This window comes from Onychostoma macrolepis, chromosome 23, assembly GCF_012432095.1.
Source record: "Onychostoma macrolepis isolate SWU-2019 chromosome 23, ASM1243209v1, whole genome shotgun sequence".
Classification (NCBI taxonomy): domain Eukaryota; kingdom Metazoa; phylum Chordata; class Actinopteri; order Cypriniformes; family Cyprinidae; genus Onychostoma; species Onychostoma macrolepis.
In genome coordinates, this window is record NC_081177.1 from 29,114,914 (window position 1) to 29,139,099 (window position 24,186).

At 38.8% G+C, this 24,186-nt stretch overlaps 1 protein-coding gene across 5 annotated transcripts in view; it reads left to right on the top strand.

Moving 5' to 3' along the window:
- LOC131531882 (IQ motif and SEC7 domain-containing protein 1-like) overlaps nt 1–24,186 on the top strand; it is an 83,060-nt gene that overhangs the window by 2,995 nt on the left and 55,879 nt on the right. For 3 of the 5 annotated variants that reach the window (XM_058763033.1, XM_058763034.1, XM_058763028.1), the window contains exons 2-3: nt 583–612; nt 845–952. In XM_058763033.1, the coding sequence (XP_058619016.1) occupies nt 583–612; nt 845–952 (138 nt within the window). Of the gene's footprint in view, nt 1–582; nt 613–844; nt 953–16,323; nt 16,551–18,367; nt 18,455–21,545; nt 22,052–24,186 lie in introns of those variants that run through there. The other 2 variants (XM_058763035.1, XM_058763032.1) reach the window with 2 other exon arrangements.

Genomic DNA, 24,186 nt, shown 5'->3' on the forward strand with positions numbered 1-24,186 from the left:
CAGAGTGCTGCAGCCGTGACGTCAAAACCCGGAACTAATTCACCACCGGTTTCCCTTGAGATTTTCTTGTGGGTTTTATAATGGGCTTTTCTAAGTCATGAGCAAAATAAGCTCTTTGGTAAAAATAACTTGACAACGTAAACTGCTCACACAACACAAACCTTATGTAGTTGCTTACATTCATTACAAACGTTATTAAAAACATTATAAATAACTGCCTTAAAATTCATGCTTAATTTGTGTGTTTGAATTACGCTGTAGAGCAAAATGTCCAAGTATTGTCAAGTTATGTTTACTGCAGATCTTATTTTACTCATGAATTAAAAAAACACTATAAAAACTCAAGGGGAATGAGCAGCACATTAGTCTTCTGGGGTCTGACGTCACGGCTGCAGCAGGAAAGCACTTTATTAATTAAGTCCTGAAATACATGCTGATATTTGTCATAATTCTGTAGTGGCACTTGTTAAAAAGCACATGTATTTACACTAAATGAAGGTTTACTTCTGTTTCAGTGCGACTCTAAATGTGATTTTGATTTTGATCTACTCTCTTCAGATTAGTTTTTTTTGTGTGTTTCAGGTCAGAATATAGCAGTACAAGAATCGTCAGGTATGATGTATATTTGCTTCTATTGTACTGGTGAAAATTTAGTTGATTATAAACCACATTACTCTGTTAGTGGCTGCTAACACCCTGCTCAGTGTTTGAGTGTTCATTTGGGTGCATCACATTCGGTGACAGCAGCTGTCCACTCGTATGTAATTGGAGCAGCATCAGCTCGGACATTCTTCTGCAGACTCTTGTGAAGTGTCTGGAGTCTGTGTTGTGTTTCTGTCTACAGAAGACATGCCTCTCTTCCTGTGGAAATGACAGACAGGCCCAGCAGCCTCAGATCAGCCGTGTGCAGGAGAACTGTGCCGTGCCGACAGTGGAAGTCTGCATCCTTCGGGTACAGTAAACTCTCTTCTCTGTTTAGATCATATTGTAGAGGGTTTGTATGCTATACTAGAATTGTATTATTTTTTCAATGAAAGTAAGTCATAGCAAATGGAATGCACTGTTTGGCTACTTTGTAGTTATTTCCTTTGTCCAATTTGATTCCATATTGATAGTCGCTTGTCATTTTTACACCTGATGGTATATTATAGGTCGTACATCGTACAGAACTAACATCTTCAGGTCATAAGTCACATTACTAAATGAAACGCATCCAAAGAATGATATTTATATTAATAATAGCAGGCATACAGTATTAAAGTTTGAATGAGTGATGTTAAACTAGTGTTTATCTAGATTCATTTCATGCTGTATGTGTAAAAATCATATGATGAGGAATGAGCTCAGTGAGGATGCTTGTGATGTGATGAATGTGTCAGTGGTTTAATGGTCATCTTGAAACGTCACATTTCAAGTTCTTCATTTGGCTTTGACTGTGTGAATTTGTTTCTGTGAAAGACTGTAGTGGGACATTTAAGGCAAGAAAACAAAATGCAGTTTGTATTTATTGAGTTTTGCAGTCTGTGTGAATGACAGTTGACCGGCAGAACTGGGCTGATAATTGAAGGTGTAAACTTTTGTTTATTTTGAAATAGCACACGTATATTGTTGCTACTACTTGACAGATATCACTGATGTTGTGAGAAATCACATCAGCCCTGGGGGTCAAACCTTGATTTTTCTTAAACTTTCCCAGAAATATTTTTTGCGTGTGTGCATGGATAAATTAATGCATTTTAAAAAACGATGTACTATATATAATTGAAATCACAGTACAGAATTTAAGGACGTTTACCTTATTCAAAGATCTGTCTGTCAAATCCATACATTAATTCTTCTTCATAAATGCCCATTCAATTTATCTGGGAACCAATATATACATGTCCACCCAATTTTTGGTATATAATTGGAGCTAATGATTTTGGCAAGTGTATTGTATGTATCATACAGTGAGTGGTCTGTGTGTGTGCTGTCTGAAGCTGAGACAAGTTTATTTGTTCTAATATCTGTATGTTGGCAGAACTGTATTGCCTTTTAGTGCAGAAACTGAAGTGGTGACTTTATATTGCTATGCATTTACAGTACCAAACATTTTAACAACGGTTGAAATGTTCTGTTCGAATGTGTTGAGATGTGTTATGTGCAGCCCTTTTATACTTCCAGAAGTGAGACTTGAAGGTGACCTGAAGCTCATGAATTTTTCATGGATTTTTTTAACCGTATTTCACTCTGTGTTTCAGCAGTTTTCACAGATTTGTGTTTATTGGAAAGAAACAAACTCTGTATCTGCAGTTTGAATTCTAGTATGATTTCAGCCATCTTGTGTCTCATGAGATCACACCAGATTGCTAATTAACACAGCTAGAGCTACAACAGCCATTCATTTCTGAAAGGAAGGTTTCAGGATCAATAAAAAGGTGAAGCACTGTCAGAAGCATTTGTAGTATAATCAGCAGAGGGTCAGAATGAGGGTTGAGACGTGTTTTGCAAACACTGTTTTTTATGCAAAAAACTCTATTAATATTATAAGTGAACTGCAAGGAAAATATAAAATTAACAATGCATGTCAAGCCTGCTTTAACAAAAAAATAAGGTCTAAAAAAGAAACTACAGCCAATTTTATTAATTTAATTTATATACTTGTTTCTCACCTAACTACATAATACTATTATTGTTTAAAAATTGCAACAAAATTAAAATAGAAATATAAACTTTTGAACTGCGGGTTTCGTCTGGTCAGAGGAGAACTGGCCCCCGACTGAGTCTGGTTTCTCTCAAGGTTTTTTTTCTCCATTCTGTCACAGAGGGAGTTTTGGTTCCTTGCCGCTGTCGCCTCTGGCTTGCTCAGTTGGGGACACTTAATTTCTAGCGATTATCGCCGATTTGATTGCACAGATAATATTTAAACTAAACTGAGCTAGACAATGACATCTCTGAATTCAATAATGAAATGCCTTTAACTGAAAATTGAGTGTTTAATCTTATCATTATACATTACTAACAATCTACTAATAATCCAATTTGATACTGTTAAGTGCTTTGACACAATCTGTATTGTTAAAAGCGCTATATAAATAAAAGGTGACTTGACTTGACTCAGACAAATTCTGACAGCATCAGACTCATAGTAATGTATTATATCTTATATTCATTAGGTAAGTACTTCACTTTAAGTACTTCACTGTTAGTATTTTTCCTTGTACCTGTCAATGTTGTGATTATTACTGTGAGCGTGAGCGACTCTCACAATTTGCAGAAATTCATGAATTTGTGAAATACATTAATTTCATGAATGAGTTAATGAAATTTTAGAAATTATGAATATAAACATGCATTTACACATAGGATGCAGTGAATGTGATGAGAATATAGTCCAGCGTGTTATTAGAGGACACATGTGTTGACGTGATGTGAGGCAGAGCTCAGCTCTTACTGCACTGGGTGGGCTGGAGTATCCTCACAGGAATTAACCTGTCTGAAACAAAGCCTCATCCAGGGCAGAGCCATGTCCTTCACGCTCATGGGATGACCTGTCAGTGTGTGTTGGCCGCCGGTGACCAGAGAGACAGAGAGAGAGAGAGAGGCCACCAAACCAGAAATGCTGTAGTGTGTAGCCCTATGAAATCCATTTTATTTTTCCCAAATTCTGTTTTTCTGGATTCCATTTTAGTAATTTAATTACATTTTAATATTCAAAAAGCATGTCTAATGTTCATATCTAACACAATCACCTATATCCACAATAATTGATTAAAATTTAACAACAATAATGCATGATTTGTGTCTGGATTCTGTATTTTATACAGATTCTGTATTGCGTCCTTATGTTCTCGCTCTACGTCATCATCAACCATCGAAGTTCAGTTCCAATTCTCAAGAACGGAAGTACAGAGGATGCATGAAAGTTTCCGGATGTGTTCTTGATATCGAGGATGCATCGAGTGCAGACTTGAGAGAATCGAGCCGTTAGAAATCCCAGAAGACGCTGTGGGCGGCCGGTGTATGGAAGCCTGTAAGATTTAAACTCGCTCTCGCAAATACTTGACGGCTCTTGAAAGTAAACATTTATCGTTTTGTTTTGCTTAATTTTAATAAAGTGGTAAGACCCGGAGAAAGTCTGCAGTATTTTTATTGGCATATTAAAATGAATCTTAACATAGTCGTAGTTAAACATACAACGCTGTAAAATAAAACAATATACAATTATATGAAAATAATATCTATAATAGGATGAAATGTTATGATATTTGTTTGTAATGTTATGTTATTGTTCATTGGCCGCTGCTTATGCTGAGACTATGCGGTCAGTTAAGCAAGAACGCAGTACATCTCAATTCTCACAAGGATGCTGTTCTGTGTTCTCACGTCCTTCTGAGTTCATTCTTCCAAGGAAGCTTAGCAAGACTGGTCTACACGAGAACACAAGTCCGTTCTTTGTGTTCTTAGAATTGAGAAACAGCCAATGTCCCTTCATCTACTGGCCCTTCTGATGCCCAGCATGTTGTAGACCCTGCAGAGAGGCTGCAAACCCTCGAGTAAAGTCAAGTCAAGTCACCTTTATTTATATAGCGCTTTTAACATTACAGATTGTGTCAAAGCACTTAACAGTATCAAATTGGAGGATAGAGTGTCAGTAATGTATAATGATCAGATTAAACACTCAATTTTCTCAATTGTCAGTTAAAGGCATTTCATTATTGAATTCAGAGATGTCATTGTCTAGCTCAGTTTTGTTTAAATAGTATCTGTGCAATCAAATCAGCGATAATCGCTAGAAATTAAGTGTCCCCAACTGAGAAAGCCAGAGGCGACAGCGGCAAGGAACCAAAACTCCCTCTGAGACAGAATGGAGAAAAAAACCTTGGGAGAAACCAGACTCAGTCGGGGGCCAGTTCTCCTCTGGCCAGACGAACTCGCAGTTCAATTCCAACCGCAGCCATGTCAGATTGTGGGGCTTATCTGATTCCCGTGGTCTTGTCCCGATGGAGCATTTTAATTTATAATTTAATGTATTTGTTATATTTGTGTTTTATTCATTATTTGAAGTTTTTCATTTATATGATTTATTCATTTGCTATAATTGTAATGTGTAGTTTAATGCATTCATTGTTTTCTGTGTATTTTTATAATATATATTTGTTTATTATAATTTAAATTTATGTCTCAGGGGCTCTCCGCTGACGATCAGGGCTGTAGACATCATCTCTTGGTGCTGATCCACCATCTGATCGGATACGGACTGAGAAACAGACTAGGAAAGAAACAGACAAATATTAGCGTAGATGCCATTCTACTTACGATGTAACGAGTACATCGTGTGTTATGGGGAGTGTTCGGTTCGGTTGATCTAATTAATGCAGCCTAACAATCCTTTAACGGATTTGAATAATAGAAGCGTATTAGTGTGTTATGTGTAAGCCAGGCTAAAGAGATGGGTCTTTAATCTAGATTTAAACTGACAGAGTGTGTCTGCCTCCCGAACAGTGTTAGGTAGATTGTTCCAGAGTTTGGGCGCTAAATAGGAAAAGGATCTGCCACCCGCAGTTGATTTTGATATTCTAGATATTATCAGACGGCCAGAGTTTTGAGAACGCAGTGGACGTGGAGGACTATAATGTGATAAGAGCTCGCTCAAGTACTGAGGAGCTAAACCATTCAGGGCTTTATAAGTAATTAACAAGATTTTAAAATCTATCCGATGTTTGATAGGGAGCCAGTGCAGTGTTGACAGAACCGGGCTAATATGGTCATATTTCCTGGTTCTAGTAAGGACTCTAGCTGCTGCATTTTGGACTAACTGTAGTTTGTTGATCAAGCGTGCAGAACAACCACCCAATAAAGCATTACAATAGTCTAACCTTGAGGTCATAAACGCATGAATTAGTATTTCTGCATTTGATGTTGAGAGCATAGGTCGCAATTTAGATATGTTTTTGAGATGGAAAAACGCAGTTTTACAGATGCTAGAAACATGGCTTTCAAATGAAAGATTGCTATCGAACAGCACACCTAGGTTCCTGACTGATGAAGAAGAATTGACAGAGCAGCCGTCAAGTGTTAGATAATGTTCTAGGTTATTACATGTGGGGTTTTTAGGTCCGATAATTAACACCTCTGTTTTTTCAGAATTTAGCAGTAAAAAATTACTTGTCATCCAGTTTTTTATATCGACTATGCATTCCGTTAGTTTCTCAATTTGGTGTGTTTCACCGGGCCGCGAAGAAATATAGAGCTGAGCATCATCAACATAACAGTGAAAGCTAACACCATGTCTCCTGATAATGTCTCCTAAGGGTAACATGTAAAGCATGAAAAGTAAGCGGCCCTAGTACTACAGCCATATCACCCTGCAGCCTAAGACTGGTTGCCCACTGAAGCTAAGCAGGGTTGAGCCTGGTCAGTACCTGGATGAGAGACCTCCTGGGAAGACTAGGTTGCTGCTGGAAGAGGTGTTAGTGAGCCCAGCAGGGGGTGCTCACCCTGTGGTCTGTGTGGGTCCTAATGCTCCAGTATAGTGATGGGGACACTATACTTTCAACAAGCACCATCTTTTGAATGGCACGTTAAAGCGAGGTACTGACTCTCTGTGGTCACTAAAAATCCCATGTCACCTCTTGTAAAGAATAAGGGTGTAACCCCAGTGTCCTGGCCAAAATCCCCCAATATTGTGAATCATGGCCTCCTAATAATAATCCCCATTCACTTGATTGGCTCTATCACTCTGTCCCCTCTCCACCTGGTGTGTGGTGAGTGCACTGGCGCTGTTGTACTGTGGCTGCCATCGCATCGTCCAGGTGGATGCTGCACACTGGTGGTGGTTGAGGAGAGACCCCCCCCATATGATTGTAAAGCGCTTTGGGTGTACAGCAATACACAATAAAGAGCTATATAGATGCCTCATTCATTCATTCATTCAAATGCTTCATTTATACATCCCACCTCAATGGGCTCACACCTTTTCTTTGTCACTCTTCCACCAGCTCAATGCACTTAGATCTCTTCCTCTCATTGGCCTCCTCAATACGATCTTCACAGGGGAATGTGAGTTCTAAGAGAATGATCTGCTTGGAGGCTTCTGAGATCAGCACCATGTCTGGCCTCAGTGATGTTATAGCAACAGTTTCAGGGAACTTAATTTGCCTCCCCAGGTCGACTTTCAGCTCCCAGTCCTGTGCAGATGTTAGCACGCCAGAGGAAGTTGTCCTGGTAGATGCTGTTACCTTCTCCAAAACCCTGACAAAAGTGATGGTCTTCTTTGATGAGCGTAAGCACTTGGAGATGGTCTTCAGAACTTGTCATGAAGCTGCTTAGGCTTTGGGGTAATCCAAGCTACTTGCATAAAAACCTACTGATCCTCCTCTCAAAGCCCTCCACTGTGGAAATTGGAACCTCGTAGACTAAAAGGGTCCAAAGAATCTTCGCCAGGATCCCATGTTGGTAAATCCAGGCAAGTAGGCCTGACTTGTCCACCACACCTAGCCAGACTTCTAGCTCTTGGTTGGTGGTTCGGATGGATGCTATGTCTTCTTCCCCAGGCTCTTAACAGTTTATTTCCTTGATAGATGGTACCTGGGTATTACCAAGCATAAAGTGAAACTTGTCTGTGATCTTTCCTTTCCTCAACACCAGGGATCTGGACTTTGCTGGCTTAAATCTCATGTTAGCCCATGTCATCAGCTCTTCCAGGCCCTCCAGGATCCACTCGCTCCCAGGGACAGATGCAGTTGTCACAGTCAGGTCATCTATAAAAGCTTTAATTGGTGGTTGTCGGATGCCAGTCTTTGAGGGGGTCCTCTACACCGCACCTCAACCGAGCTTTACCACTTCACCAGCATGTTCATGGCAAGTGAGAAAAGGATCTCTGAAATGGTGATGATCCATTTTCTTAGCTCTAGGTACTCAGCAGTAATGGACCCTGGAAGAGAATCCTAGGCTGAAACCATTGTAATACTCCAAGATGAGATCTGTGAACTTGGATGGTATATGGTACCAAGCCAGAGCCACCTCTATTAGCTTGTGGGGTGTGGATCCGTAAGCATTTGTGAAGTCAAGCCACAGTACCATCAAGTCCCCCTTGTTCTCCTTGGCCTCCCTGATCAGCTGGGAGACCACACCTGTGTGCTCTGTACACCCTGGCACCTTCGGGATTCCTCCTTTCTGGACAGAAGTATCAATGTATGCATTCCTCAGGAGGTTGTCTGTAAGGTGCCTTGCAACAATGCTAAAGAATATCTTTCCTTCAACACTGAGCAGAGAGATGATTCTGAATTGATCAATGTTCTTTGATTCTTCCTCCTTCAGAATCCACACTCCTTCCGTGTACCTCCACTGGTGGGCTACCTTGCCCCTCCTTCAGATCACCTTCCTCCATAGCCTGTGGAGTAACCTTGGGCAATTCTTACAGACCCTGTAAGATACCCCACTCAGTCCTGGGCTGAGCTTGTTCTTGCTTTTTTAAACACCTCCTGCACCTCTTTCCAGCTTGGCTCCTTACTGTCAAATTCCACAGTTGGTTCTGGTAGACTGATCAAGGTCTTACATACCGCTTTTACACTGGGGCTGGAGCCAGAGCTGGAATTGGTGCTCGGGCCAAGACTGGCACTTTTTCACAACCATCTAATGTTTTCTGTTCCCAGCTAACCATTCCTTTCTGCTGTGCTGCTGTGTGGTCTTGTGTTTGTAGCTCAGTGTAGCTTTGTTTGTTTTCTGTTGGAATCTATCTTACTAATACTCTATCTTACTATGGTTTAAACCGCTAAAGTATAATTTAATTCTCGCCATATATCTGATTTTATCTACCAAACTAATCTGACATCTCTCGCCTTTAATCTTTCACTCTAAGCTGCTAGCGCTGCGCATTAGCAACGCATTAGCATTCCATTAGCCTGTTAGCTGGTCAATGCATCCACATTCGTGTTTCATACCGCTTCTTTTTTTCTCTCGCTCCTTTTTTTTTACGAGTCCATCAAACAACTGTGGTGAGTCGGAATTATTCTGCAATCACGGTGAGGAATGGCTTCTCCTTGCATTGTCACCTGCACCGCTTGCCACATGTTCAGTGTATCTGTCTCTGTCAGCAGCGAGGAAGTCACATGTGATAAATGCAGGGAAATAGTTAGGCTGACAGAGAAGATTTCAGAATTAGAGACACGCATCCAAACTTTAATTGAGGACAATGATGGCTCTAGATATGGCTTTGGATGCAACTAGCTTAGCGAATCATGTACATTATTTGGTTCCAGTTACAGATCCCCCGCAGCAGGGCAACTGGGTGACTGAGGCGGCATAGTTGCGGGTCAAAACACCGCTCTTCTATTCCGATCAAAACATTAAACAGGTTCTCCCCACTCAGTGACGCACCCACTGAGAAACCTGATGAAATTGCTCGTTATTGGCATTTCTATTGTGTGTAATGTGAAAATAGAGACACCAGCCACCATAGTCCAATGTTTACCGGGAGCCAGAGCGTCATAGCTTCCCTTGTTCAAGACAAGCAAGGTTTCGGGGTGTAGTTCCTGAGAGCTGTGACTCTTGCACCATCAGAACCCATTTCTTCCATGCTAGTTCTTGCACACACAATCCACACTCATTATCATATATCCATTACCATGTGTCTTCGTCCTTTGGTCCATCAGTATGGGATTCTCTTCCACCCCCCTCTTTTCTGTGGGGTGACCAGCAGTTCTCATGAGAATGTTTACTTTAGCCGCATTTATCTGCGGAACTTGCTAACTAGCATTTCATTAGAAAAGGCGAATTGCAAAGATTCATAAAAAAAAACTTATACTCACTACTTCTGTAGGTGAGGCTGGATCACGAATGACTTGCGCGAACATAGACACATTCAGGTAGATTGGGGGGTGCATTCCCTTCAAAAACAAACGTAATCTATTGCGTCTTCAGCGGCTCAGATGTCGGGAGTAAATGACGACTGCTATGTTCATTATTTCATCCAACAAGAAAACACCTCAATCGCTTAGGAGACATTCTTGTCTACCCCTGCTTCGGCGTCGAAACAATGGCGGACTATTCACAGCTTACTTAGGGTGGGTCTAAGGTAAAACACCAGTGTCAATCAACAATTGTGGGAGGAGCCTGGGATCTGAAGAACGGCTTGATTTGAGAAAGGGGATATTATTTATTATTTATAGGGATTAAAAAAAAACACTGGGTGGATTTTTATCATTAGGGTGGATGTGTACAAACACTGCCAACACATTTATGTTCAAACAACATGTAAAAGTGAATTTTGCATCCGATGACCCCTTTAACATACATCACCATGTGATCCTTCTGGACACATTATCAGTAGCTGTGTTTCCATCCACCTATTTTTATGTGCATTTTGGAATATCGCGTAAAAAAACGCTGGATGGAAACGCCAAGATGTGCATAAATTCTAAAAATGCGCATAAACTACGATGGAAACACATTTACCGAAAAAATTCCTCTTTGCACATTGAAAAAGTCATGTGATTTTGCGCTATTAGATGGGATATCTTGACTAACCAGCGGACCGATCTTGTTCACAGCATCTAAATGTTGTTTTGGTCGTTCTGATATTCTTGAGCCAAGTCTGTCGTCAAAGTATTTCTGTATAATTGTCTTACATGACTGCGTTCCCAAACAGCTGGCATCCACCTCCAAAAGCAATGACTGCATTTATTGTGTTTTGTCTGCTTGCTTTGAGGTGCAAGTAACTTATCATATATGAAAATTATTATATTCAGTGACTTCTCCTAGTTTTCTTAGTGATATTTAGGGCCAGTTTACCAGGAAGTGACAATTTTGTTCTCTTTGACTCGTTGGACGGTAACAGTGCTTGATTCGCAAATGGAACTGCATATTCCAGTTTTGCGATATGCAGTGTTGTCACTGCATCTTTTTTAAAAGCATATGGTAATAAACCCCTATAATAATTTGTTTTACTAGAAATGACCGGTGCTGTAAAAAAAAAAAAAGTCTTGTGCAATTTTCATAAGCGCACTAAATTAAACTGTGAATCTTGTGCCAGGACAACATGTACAAAATGGGACGTCCAAATAAATAAAGGAGCACTATTTTTGTGATGAGTAGACATTGCATGTTAGACATCTAAAAACAAATGTCTATTTTCCACACAAAGTCTAAATTCATTTGCAGTTGAGGGATTCCACCAGCAGGTGCTGTCAATGTGCATGTTCTCAGTCTGACATTACAGTGGAACATAACGTGATGTTCCTGACAATCACAGTACAGTGAATACTAGCCGTAGTGTAGTGTGTAATTTATATGATTAAAGATGGATTACGATTACATTAAGTGAGCAACATAACGTCATGACAAAAACACACACATGGCCCTTGTGCTTTGCAATCCCAATTTTGTCAGTCTAACTTATACCTGAGACTTAGGACCACTGCTACACTGTAAAAAAGTTTATACAACAAAAATTTGAGAATCTCCCACAAAAATAAGTTGAGCAAACTCAAAAAAAAAAAATTTTTTTTACAGTGTAGATGTATATGACAAATGTATGCCCTCAAGATGCACCACTCTTAAAATAGCCCTGCATGTCATTAGATCTTCAATAAAAAATCTTCATGAATAAAAACACAAGATGTATGTATGATGTGGATATTATTTTAACATTCCATTTACACAGACTAATTTTGGCCCTTAGCCTTGCAGAACTGAGTGACATCTGTGAGCATTTCAAAGGAGTTTAAGCTGGACTAGATCACTCCAACACTTTAATTTCTGTTTTTCATCCTTTCTGAGGTAGACTTGCTTGCATGACCCAACTGTTAGTTAATTCTCTGAGAACAAAATTCATAGAATGCTGCAAGATGCCCAGGTCCTGATGCAGCAGAACATCCCCGAACCATCACACTACCAGTGTGTGTATGTGTGGGGATTTTGCCTTACATAACAGGGCCTGTGTTGCATTCTGCTTGTACTCTATCTGTTCATAATCCTTTGATCTAGAATTCATCCAGGATCATACAGGTGGAAGATTAGCAACTATTCCAAACTCTCTCCATTTGGATAAAATGATTCTGAGCCTGGTTCATCTGTGCTCTAAAGCTTTACAAATTGCAACCACATTAACAGTGTAGCCTAAATGTGTCTGATCACATGATGTCCTACAGGGAAATGCATGTTTGTTTTGTGAGAACAGCCAACAAATACATATTCCAACAGCTTGTTTTATTTAGGATTATGAAAAAATACCCCAAAATGGATTTCTTAGTAAATGTACATAACTACATTTAAATATTAGGCTTTTCATCATCATTTATGTTGCCTGTGCATTGTTTTTCTCCTGTCTGTACAACCTGAGCTTGTTTTGTTGAATGTTGGAATTGTAATTGCATGCTAATTAATCCCTTTTGAAGATGATTGAATTAACCCTTTGAACTATGTATGTCAATGGAGTGTTCATCAGAAGGCATCTTTACACACTATTGCAACATCTTTCATCTGATGTGACCCAGGGGAAGGTGCAGTATTTTCTTCAGCAGTAGAGTCTTCCTCTTTTCTCACAGCTCTTCTTACTCTTCTATAGTTTTACAATGCATGCTTAGGACTGTGTCAGTGCACAGACAGATAGACAGACAGACAGACAGAGGCAGATTTTAATGGAAAAATATTATGAAATTATGATCCGGTTATTTGGCATGGTCTATGGATTAGTTTCTGAACTGGTAGTTAACTGTAATGCCATCTGGTGGCTATATTATGCTACAGAACCTCATCTCCAAGAAATGTGCCTATTTATTTTAAATATATGTGTGATGTGCTTAATGCTTGTGGAGCCTTTAGTATTTTTGTCAGTCATTTATTAGACCACCTGACCTCAGATCATTCCTATGAACCATTTATGTGTGTGACCTTATTTTTTTGTTGACATGGCAAATTTCCATTCTGTGATCATGTGTTCAAACACAGTCTGTGCAGTAATCTTACCGGTTGATTACCCATGATTCCTCTGACCTGCAGCTTTAAGGTGCTGTCACATATACCGTTGTTTGGCGAATTTTCATGGATGAGATTCTGTCATTTTTGATAAGAATTTTGTGTGACGGTGAAATATTTCCCTATGCAGATTTCAGGGTTGATAACTAGAATTCATCTTACTGACCCTTACTGATCTTACTTTTCACGACCACACATTTAAACTTCGTAAAGCATTGTTGTGTAATGTTCTGCCTGAGATTCCCTGGGTTCATCACTAGATGGCGCAATTTCAGCCCCAGATCACCTTCTTGTTAGAGACTTGTAACGCATCTGTTTTGAATCACTCTTAATGGCCAACTTTATTTAAATGCCTCACTGCCTCTTGTTTAGTCCTGATGTCTGCTTGAGTATGATGCTGCCAAGGATTTGTGGTTAGAGATTTTGATGTCTTCTGTTGTACTTATTTATTTATAAAAAAATGTTTTGATTTCTCTCTTGTCTGACATGTAAGGACAGCTTTTCTGTTTGGATAACCTTTTTTGTATTTTCTACCAAGGAGTGCTTGTTTGAGTTCCTCTGTGGCAAATTCCTGTTAAATGCCTCTAAGACTGTATTCTGGTTTTTCACATTGAGTAAAGAGCTTTAAGAGTCAGACTCCGAGCCTCTTGGTTATTTCCTTTGTGATTGGGTTTGACCTGCTCCAGTGGAGCAGCAGTAAGTACCAAAGATATACACACCGCAGACCTGGGTTCAGTCCCCATCTGGATCATAACATTGTCCACTTTAATTTTATATAAAATATTGAAACAAAAATCCTTCAAAGGTCAAATACTGCAGCTTCACACGCTATTTTAACGCCTGTTCTGCCTCAGCTTGTGTATATTAAATCTGTCTTGTGTTTTGGTCTGTGGATAGAATAGAAACAGCCCATTGTTACACTTGCGTGGCAGAGCAGTGCAGACACACTCTCAGGTCCATTTTTAGCACAGATACACAGCAGAAAATACTCGGAGGGGTGTCAGAAGCACCATCGCTGCTGCTATATCGCTGCTTGCTTTCCATGGGACACACTGGGGCACTTTTTAGAAATTAAATCTGAACTGAAGTGTTTTTGTCTGTTAATGACATGCATGATAAAAGCTACTGTATATCCATTCAGAATTTTTAGTCTCTCTATCACCAATACAGATCAACATTTTTGATTCAAAATCTGATCTGACACACAATCTAAACTACATGATAAAATGACTCTAAAGCTGTGCCTGAAATCAGTCAATTATTCAGACATTAACTGTTGCCTGTCTGGTAATTGGTTCCCCGTGTACTGTATAGGGGACAGTGAATGATTCAGACAGTGTAAACATGCTTTTCTTTGAGGCGAATGAAGCCTGGTTTGTGTCAGTGTCACAAAAACCACCACAGTGGGTTGTGAAATGCTGAAAACTGCAAAGAAAATCTCAAAATCCAAATGAATCAAATAGGATTGACTCTGAAAATATTCTGGTGAAAAAAGAACGAATTCACACTTGATGCACAAATGCACATCTTCCTTGTTGCATGTGCGAAGTCTGATACACTAATGCAAATGAAAAAATCTGCATTCACAAACATGTTTATATTTGTACAAATCGCTGCATGTTCATGTAATTCTGAATTTCACAGACACAAGTTGACAGGCATTTGGTTGTGGATAGTGAGATACATTTGCATGGATAATTGTGTATGCTTTTGTAAGTAAATTTGAAACTAATTTCATCCCATAATGCACAGACACCAGAGAAAGACCGATTCATCATGTTCAATCTGCATAAATCAGAAGCTGATGGTGTAAAACACACTGATCTGACAAAACTAAATGAATGTGTGAAGTGAACTGGCTTTAATACGAGTGTAGCAGTCACGCTGTCAAATGAGGCTTTGCCTGGTTGTGAACAAAATTTAAAACAGGGGATGAGGCATCACAATACGGTAAGGGGCATTTCCGTCACACGCTTGAGCTATTCGGCCAATCACAACACACTGGATAGCTGGCCAATCAGAGCACACCTCGCTTCTCAGAACGATGAGCTTTGTAAAGCTCAGAAAGGCGGAGCATAGAGGGGCAACAGTAATGTGCAGTATGTGGAAAATAATGTGTTTTTTGAACCTCGTAAACACATTGCATTACACCAAATACACAAAATAATGTTCTTTTTAATGACCAAAAAGGTAATATTCAGCTCTGTCCCATATTTTGCACACAACCGTTACCACAACATTTTTTTTGTTTTAGAACATTTATTTTAAGGTGTCCTTGTTACAGTGTAATTACAGGGTTTGGCTTAGGGTTACTTGCATGTAATTATGCATCATTTATTGTTATTATAATAGTAAGTACATGTAACGTGTAACAAGGACACCTTAAAATAAAGTGTTACCGAACATTCCATAAAATTGCATCTCCCAACATCAACTGGACCCTTTCAGTCTCTTTTTTTGTGCACATTTCCATCTCTATTTATCCTACAGTATGTCCAGCAGCAGGGGATGTGTACAGAACATTAGCGTTCATAAACACCTGTGACGTGTCAGTAGTTTCTCCAGTGAACTCTGGACCACTGCAGGAATGTACAGTTTTAGTTTTCTTTTGTGTGTCACAATATTATAGCAGTAGCACCAAAATATGTTTGATATTTAATGGAATAGTGGACAGGTGGTGGGTAGTAATAATAATTTTTAGTCGACAGGTTTTATGAAACCTCCATCTCCAGGCCAAGTCATGACATAATTGAAAATTTTTAATCAACTGTTTTAGTACCAATTTTTTTCATATAGTGACATTATATTCATGACCTTTTTACCACACATGAAATTAACAAATAATTGCAGTTGTTTTTTTTTCAACTGCTTACACGTGTTTTACACCCAAATCCAAGTATTGCACACACAAAATGCAAAATTCCTCACTTATCTCTTTGCTAAATGAAGCACTGTATTCAAAAGCAAACATTTGCAAACACCTTTACTATAATATTAATTCCTGTTAGAGTTTTGTGTGTTGCAAAAAGTGTTTTATGAAATTGAAAACTGAGTCAAAGGCCGATAATTAGTGTATGGTTTTGCAGATTTGGTGTGTGCTTCTGCTGTTTGAGTGTCATATTTCAGAAACTGTGTGACAAGGAAAGATTAAGTGTGTAAGCAGTTGAAAAAACTGCAATTTGGTGGTCATGCAGTTTCATTTCTCATAACAGAAATCGATTCTCTCTCTTCCTTGCTTGACCTCTGTGATGTTGATGTATTATTACGTGTGTAATGGGTGCTGCGTTCAGGATCTCTCTCCTCCTGTTTCTATGGAGACCAGAGAGCCAATCAGCTGCCCTGGCTGTGGACCGTACTAAAGGCTGCAGATGGAGGAGGCAGCGCATGTCCTACACATTAAGAAATCTCACACACACACCCACATTTCCTCAGCAGCATCTGTGAATCGCTGTCCTTGTTCTGCGCAGTGTCAGTGTTCGCTTGCTGATGTAAGTGTGTGATGCATGTGTGACGTCGCAGGCCAGGAGTGCAGCGCCGTAGCGTTGATCAGACTGAATGAGACCCGCGGCCATGGCACACAGACTCGGCACCATGTGAGTATCAGATCCGCGGTCCACATGCATGACAGCGCTCGTGTGTTTTACACAGAGGCTGTGCGATTGGGCTTGTGGTGATGGACTAATGTTCTGATGGCGAGGCGAGTTCTGCATTGCTCATAATGCGTTTAGGATGCGCTGTTGCAGTAAATAGCAGTGATGGCTCTGTGCTTGCTCTGCTGAGCTGAGGTGTTTTCATGTGTCGTATAAACACGAGGAGCTGTGACCCTCTGTGTGTGTGTGTGTGTGTGTGTGTGTGTTTGGCTGTAGCTGATGTGCATTATGACGCAATTTGACAGTCACATGCTTGGAGCACAATGCGCTGCTATAAACTGTGATTTGTGATGCATTTCTCCTTCACGTGCAGTGTTCAGTCTGGCCATCTGTCCCATAAATAACTGCAGAAATCTTGTTGATGCTTTGGATTTTTATTTTTGCAATTTGTTTATTCTTGCTCTTGTCAGCATATAAAGCGTACTATAAGCACCTGAAAGCAGCATCAGAGATGTGTGAGTGTTTATTGGAGATTCAGTCCTCTCAAGGTGACTGAGGTTAAACTGAAGGGCACTTTAGCACTAGTTCATGGGTTTAAGGCTATTTGGGCACTTTGTAGGACGTTCCAGCGGTGAATTCAAAGTGACGCAGTAAGGAACACTAGCATCCTGCTTGTACTGCACAGTGTGTACTTTAAACTGCTAGCTGTTTATTTGTTATTCATTTATTTTTCAAATAGCATGCAAATCAGTATGATGTGTGCAACAATAACATTTCCATTAGTTGTGTGTCACATTGTTGTCTCATGACCTCATCACATTGCATTTATTTCAGCCAGTGGCATCCAGTTATCATTATAATCAGATCTATATTTATTTAGTTAATTTGTGTTGTATGACAGATATTGTTGTGATAAAGCTCTTGTATTTCTTTACTTGAATTTAGGGCTGCACAGTTTCAGGAAAAAAAAATTACAGGTTTGCTGGCCAAAATGTTTTTATTTATATATTAATATGGTTACATAATAATAATAATAATAATAATAACAATAACATTTATCAGTATTATTATTACTAAATGAAAAACAGGAAGTAGGAACAAGACATCCCTTTTATTTATTTATTTATTTATTATTATTATTATTTTTTAATTATTTTTTAACATACTGATAAAAAATAAATGTATAGCCTGAATGCACTGTAAGTCGCTTTGGATAAAAGCGTCTGCTAAATGCATAAATGTAACAGGCAACAGCCTTCATTTATTTTGTTACTTTTGCTACTTAATATTTGGTGGCCAAGATGAGATGCATGTGATCTCCAATGAGAAGGGATTATGTTTTTACAAACATTTGAATGCATTAATGACATTTAAGCTGTATTTGTGAAATGTTGATGTAAGTGTATGGAAATCTGTGACTGAAGCAGTGACGTTGTGTATGTGACAGCAGTCTGGTGCAGAGTTACATAAAGACCCGAGCACTCATGGAGAAATGAACTGACATCTTCACCAGCCATTTATTCATCAATGTCAGACACAAACACAAACACCATTTACACAGCAAACTCTTTATAAGCCTATTGTTTCACAGGATGAGAGCAATCGTAATGTCATCTGGAGATGAGAACATGCTTTTAATTCTTCCAACAATGGATAGGAAAGAGTATAAAATCATTTGATTCTCCTGTCTGAGAATGAACTTGTTTGAATCCTCATATGAGCACACTGAGCAGAGTACTGCAGGGATCTGTGAGAGTGATGGGCTGAAGTGTGTTTGTAGTGTGGAGTAGATGACGTCTTTGTTTCTCCTTGTGTCGTAGGTATGTAAATGCTTTGCACCAGTACTGCTGTCCCGCGCCGTTGCGCTCTAAGCAGCTAGCTGTACCTGCTCCTCTCTCTGAGTGCAGGTAAGAGGCGCTCGAGTCAGAATGCATCCTATTAGACGTCACGTAATGCTCTGTGCAAACTTTCAGTAGCTCTGCTGTTTGTTTTATCTCTGTTATAGTCAAGTTAAATGCATTGCATCAGCTTCTTCATATTTTGGTCGGTGTCTCATTTTAAAGGTTTTATGTACTGTGTAAGATAAGTTGTCAATGCTGTTGGCTACAAATACTATGACGGAACAGTAGCAATTTCAATATTTGGTAACACTTTAGAATAGGGAACACTTATTCACTATTAACTACGACTTTTCCCTCAATAAACTCCTTATTTGCCGCTTATTAATAGTTAGTAAGGTAGTTGTTAAGTTTAGGTATTGGGTAGGATTAGGGATGTAGAATAAGGTCATGTAGAATAAGGCATTAATATGTGCTTAATTACTACTAATAAATGGCTAATATTCTAGTAATATGCATGCTAATAAGCAACTAGTTAAGAGACCATAAAATAAATTGTTACATATATTTGGTAACACTTTAGAATAGGGAACACTTATTCACTATTAACTACGACTTTTCCCTCAATAAACTCCTAATTTGCCGCTTATTAATAGTTAGTGCGGTAGTTGTTAAGTTCAGGTATTGGGTAGGATTAGGGATGTAGAATAAGGCATTAATATGTGCTTAATTACTACTAATAAATGGCTAATATTCTAGTAATAAGCAACTAGTTAAGAGACCCTAAAATAAAGTGTTACCGAATATTTTAGTGGTTCACAATTACAGTACCTGAATTTATTTACAATTTAATGGTAGAAAACAAATGTAATTGTTGTTTAATGAACTTGAAGTCTTTGCTTTGGGGTATTTGAAGATATTTGTAAATATGAAATTTGTGAATCTCTAGTGTCAGGACAAATATTCTGAAATGTGATGTGACTGTTTTCTCCTGTATTTATTTATTTATTTTTGTACATTGTTTATTGTAATTCCAGTTCATGAGAATGAGTTTAGTTTGTTTCTATATCAAGCTGTCTAATGAGGTTAACGAGGATAGCATCCTGTGAAATGTCATGTGATTTGATTGAAATTGCTTCAATTTAAGCAAGACGATGGCTGGATAAAATTGCAATCCAAATGATTTAAACAACCAACAATATATATATATATATATATATATATATATATATTTCTCCTCAAAGGACTTTTTAATGATTTTGCCTAATTCAGATCTGAAGCATTGTGAATCAGTTCAGTGTTTGCGACTGACAGCTGCATTATTTCCTGTCTGTTGTGAATCTCTTGTTCTGTCTCTTTTGTGTAAATGTAGCCTGTTAAATCTTTGAATGTGGCTCAGTTTGCTCCCTAGTTGAGGAGTCATTTTAGCTACAGGAATTATTTATGAAAACATATTTTATGTATGGTTGGCAGTTTTTTTTTTAAATTAGATTTGTTATATTTTTATTAGATATTATTTTTTTTGTTAGATTTGTTTAATGTCTGATTTTTCTTGAGATTTTGAAGCTTGATGAGATTGGTTTTTAGAGTCTTCTGTCTGTCCTATTATTCTCATGAACTGGAATTTTATGAGCTTATTTTTGAAATTGAAACAAAATGATGTGAAACGTGTTATTATAGACCAATCTCTTGTCAGTGTCACAGCTTGTCACACAATAAACCGGTGGCAAAAATGACCTAAGTAGTTACACTCAAAAGACCGACTCAAAGCATAAGCCCAGTGCTGTTGAGAGACTACAGTGTTGTGCTGAGCTGTTTCTGTCAAAACAACATATTCTCACTCCCAAAGCATTTGATGCTCTGAGCGTCGCTATATCTATGTACGCTAGAGGCCTGTAGCATCTGTTTTTGCGATGTGGCTGGTAACCTCACCGAATCCTTTGCCATCAAAGTACATGGGAATCATTGTGGAATTATACGTTGGGTTAAATTTTGACACGATGATATATTGTGTGACAGCTAAATGTATTTATATTTGTATTGTGGCCACAAATTAAGAATTCAGTCTTCATTTGTTTCTTTTTAGTTAAATTGTGGCCACGATTCACCAATGTGTTCCCTCATTTTAGTAAATAGTGGCTTCAGATTAGCTCAACAGAAGATAAGATGAGCAGAAAAACCATAGAAACTGTCAGACCAATTCATTGTGACTTGGCTAGCTACTTTTTTTGGATACAACATACTGCTGGGTTTCTGCCATCATTGAGTGTACATGTGCTGCAGACATGGGGATTGGTCTATACACAGGAATATAGATACAGTATATAAAGCATGCTTCAGTAAACAGCCTGGAGAGAAGTTAGATGATAAGTGCTTTAGGATCCCTAGACCAGCGGTTCTCAACTGACCCTGTCTCAGATCTGTTTGGGAAATAAAATAATAAAATGCAACCACTGGAAAAAACTTTTCAACCTTCTTATATTTGTGTTGTTGACATCTGACCAGCTCTTGGTATTTTGGCACATTTATTGGAGGCAAAATGATATAGATGCCAACAAGAGATGTCTTCACAGATCTACAAAAGATAACCTGTCTACATTAAATACAGGTAAATGGGTAAATTGCACTTCTGATGAACAAAATGATCAATCTCTTATTTAGCCTATGTCATGCTAAAGGGATAAATCAACCGAAATTTACATTTTGTGATCATTTACTCACCCTCAAGTTGTTCCAAACCTCTGAGTTTCTTTCTTCTGTTAAAAGAAGATATTTTGAAGAATGTGGGTTCACATTGACTTCCATAGTATGCAAAAAATAAAACAAATAAATAAATAAAAAATACTATGTAAGTCAATGGGGACCAGAAACAGTTCCCATATTCTTCGAAATATCTTCTTTCTCATTCAATGAATGTGCCAGAATAGTTTGGTCGGACATCAGCAACAAAACTGTATGTTGCATCTATGCAGTTGAAGGTCAGAACATTTCTGTTCACCTTTGTGCATTTTGATGACGTGTTTGGGCCGCCACATGATGTCCAATATAAAATCTGCATAAAACCTGCGTCCTGAAGCAATAGTTGCTGAGAAGTGCTGGCCTAGAGAGTGCAGTGCGTCACATTGAAGTGTGCTGTTCTTATAGTGTGCTTCTCTCACAGGGATGATAATGTGCTGCATCAGTTCTGCTGTCCTCCATCTGGAAGCAGCAGTCCTTCAAGATAGCAGGAATGACATCTCCTGCCCGGCCACGGATCTGTCCTCTCTCTCAAAGCGTACATGCATCCATCCGTCCATCCGTCTCCTGAGGGAACACTGTTTCTCTGGGGGAATAAAAGTCACTGTGTGTGCCGTCGCATTCACATGCAGCACAGATGGAAATCTTTCTGCAGTATTTCATTTCATAATCGCTGGAAGAACACAACTGTAGCGCTAGAACTTATGAATACAGTCGCGTATTGAACCTCAAACGTGTACCTCTAATACAAAGATTGGAAAACGATTGGAAGAGCAACTTCATTCAGTACTCGGAGTGATGCATGAAATGAAAAAGCAATATCTATTTAAAAACCAATTACTGCATCATAGCTGTATTTGCTTTGCCTGATATCAGTAGCTTATTGTCTTGAACATGTAACAAGATTCAAATTAAAAGTTTCATTTTTGACCCTCTTGTATATGATTATTATTTTTGTATTTATTTATTTATTGGCACTCAATATTGTGTTGTGTGTTTTTCTTTCATTTGTGCATTGTTTTTTTTAGTTATTCTTGAGGGATTAATATGGACTGTGTTTAGATTGGCATACTAACTTGTTGCATTCTACTCAGTGCTGTATACCGCTTATCGTGTTTTTTGTTTTTTATGTGAAACACTATGTAATGATAAAATAGGAGTATGTTTAAACAGTAGTATGCTGCATGGTTGCCACATGACCTCATAACATTGCATCATCTCATCATATATTTATGTTGCTTTTCTTTTTTTTATGAAATTGTGTGGTAAAATCACTTTACTCTTGCCTATCTTATCAAATACTGATTTAAGAACAAGTTCAGGCTGATACTTCCTGTTCATTTGTCACACTGTAAATGAAAGGTAATGGCTTGGATGGCTGGGAATAGCAATGTGGCTGATGTTGTACTGTAAGTCAAGTTTATTTATATAGAGCTTTTCACAATACACATTGTTACAAAGCAGCTTTACAGAAAATCTTGATGTTGATGTTTTATAATGTTTATAATATCTTATTCTTACTATCTTTCTTTATAATTGCATTTAGCAGATTAGAGCTGGGTGATAATTTAGTTGTTGATATTTGCTGCAGTACATTGTAAATATCACCCTATGTGAGTACATTGTAGAACAAAGCTAGACATATTTATATAGCTAACTTTACATTTTGAGATGATATAAAAATAAATACAGTATCTCACAGAAGTGAGTACACCCCTCACATTTTTGTAAATATTTTATTACATCTTTTCATGTGACAACACTGAAGAAATGACACTTTGCTGCAAAGTAAAGTAGTGAGTGTAAAACTTGTATAACAGTGTAAGTTTGCTGTCCCCTCAAAATAACTCAACACACAGCCATTAATGTCTAAACCGCTGGCCACAAAAGTGAGTACACCCCTAAGTGAAAATGTCCAAATTGGGCCCAATTAGCCATTTTCTCTCCCCGGTGTCATGTGACTCCTTAGTGTTACAAGGTCTCAGGTGTGAATGGGGAGCGGGTTTGTTAAATGTGGTGTTATCGCTCTCACTCTCTCATACTGGTCACTGGAAGTTCAACATGGCACCTCATGGCAAAGAACTCTCTGAGGATCTGAAAAAAAAGAATTGTTGCTCTACATAAAGATGGTGTAGGCTATAAGAAGATTGCCAAGACCCTGAAACTGCGCTGCAGCACGGTGGCCAAGACCATACAGCGGTTTAACAGGACAGGTTCCACTCAGAACAGGCCTCACCATGGTCAACCAAAGAAGTCAAGTCAAGTCATCTTTATTTATATAACGCTTTTAACAATACAGATTGTGTCAAAGCACTTAACCGTATCAAATTGGAGGATAGAGTGTCAGTAATATATAAGATTAAACACTCAATTTTCTCAATTTTCAGTTAAAGGCAATTCATTATTGAATTCAGAGATGTCATTGTCAAGCTCAGTTTAGTTTAAATAGTATCTGTGCAACCAAATCGACGATAATCGCTAGAAATTAAGTGTCCCCAACTGAGCAAGCCAGAGGCGACAGCGGCAAGGAACCAAAACTCCCTCTGAGACAGAATGGAGAAAAAAACCTTGGGAGAAACCAGGCTCAGTCGGGGGTCAGTTCTCCTCTGACCAGATGAAAGGGAACCATGAATGCCAACATGTACTATGACATACTGAAGCAGAGCACGATCCCCTCCCTTCGGAGACTGGGCCGCAGGGCAGTATTCCAACATGATAACGACCCCAAACACACCTCCAAGACGACCACTACCTTGCTAAAGAAGCTGAGGTTAAAGGTGATGGACTGGCCAAGCATGTCTCCAGACCTAAACCCTATTGAGCATCTGTGGGGAATCCTCAAACGGAAGGTGGAGGAGCGCATGGTCTCTAGCATCCACCAGCTCCGTGATGTCTTCATGGAGGAGTGGAAGAGGACTCCAGTGGCAACCTGTGAAGCTCTGGTGAACTCCATGCCCAAGAGGCTTAAGGCTAGTGTTGTCAAAAGACCCGGTACTTCGGTACCAAGTCTGTACTAAAAAAATGAAAACGTCACGGTACCAGGTTTTTTTAAGTACCGGTGGTAC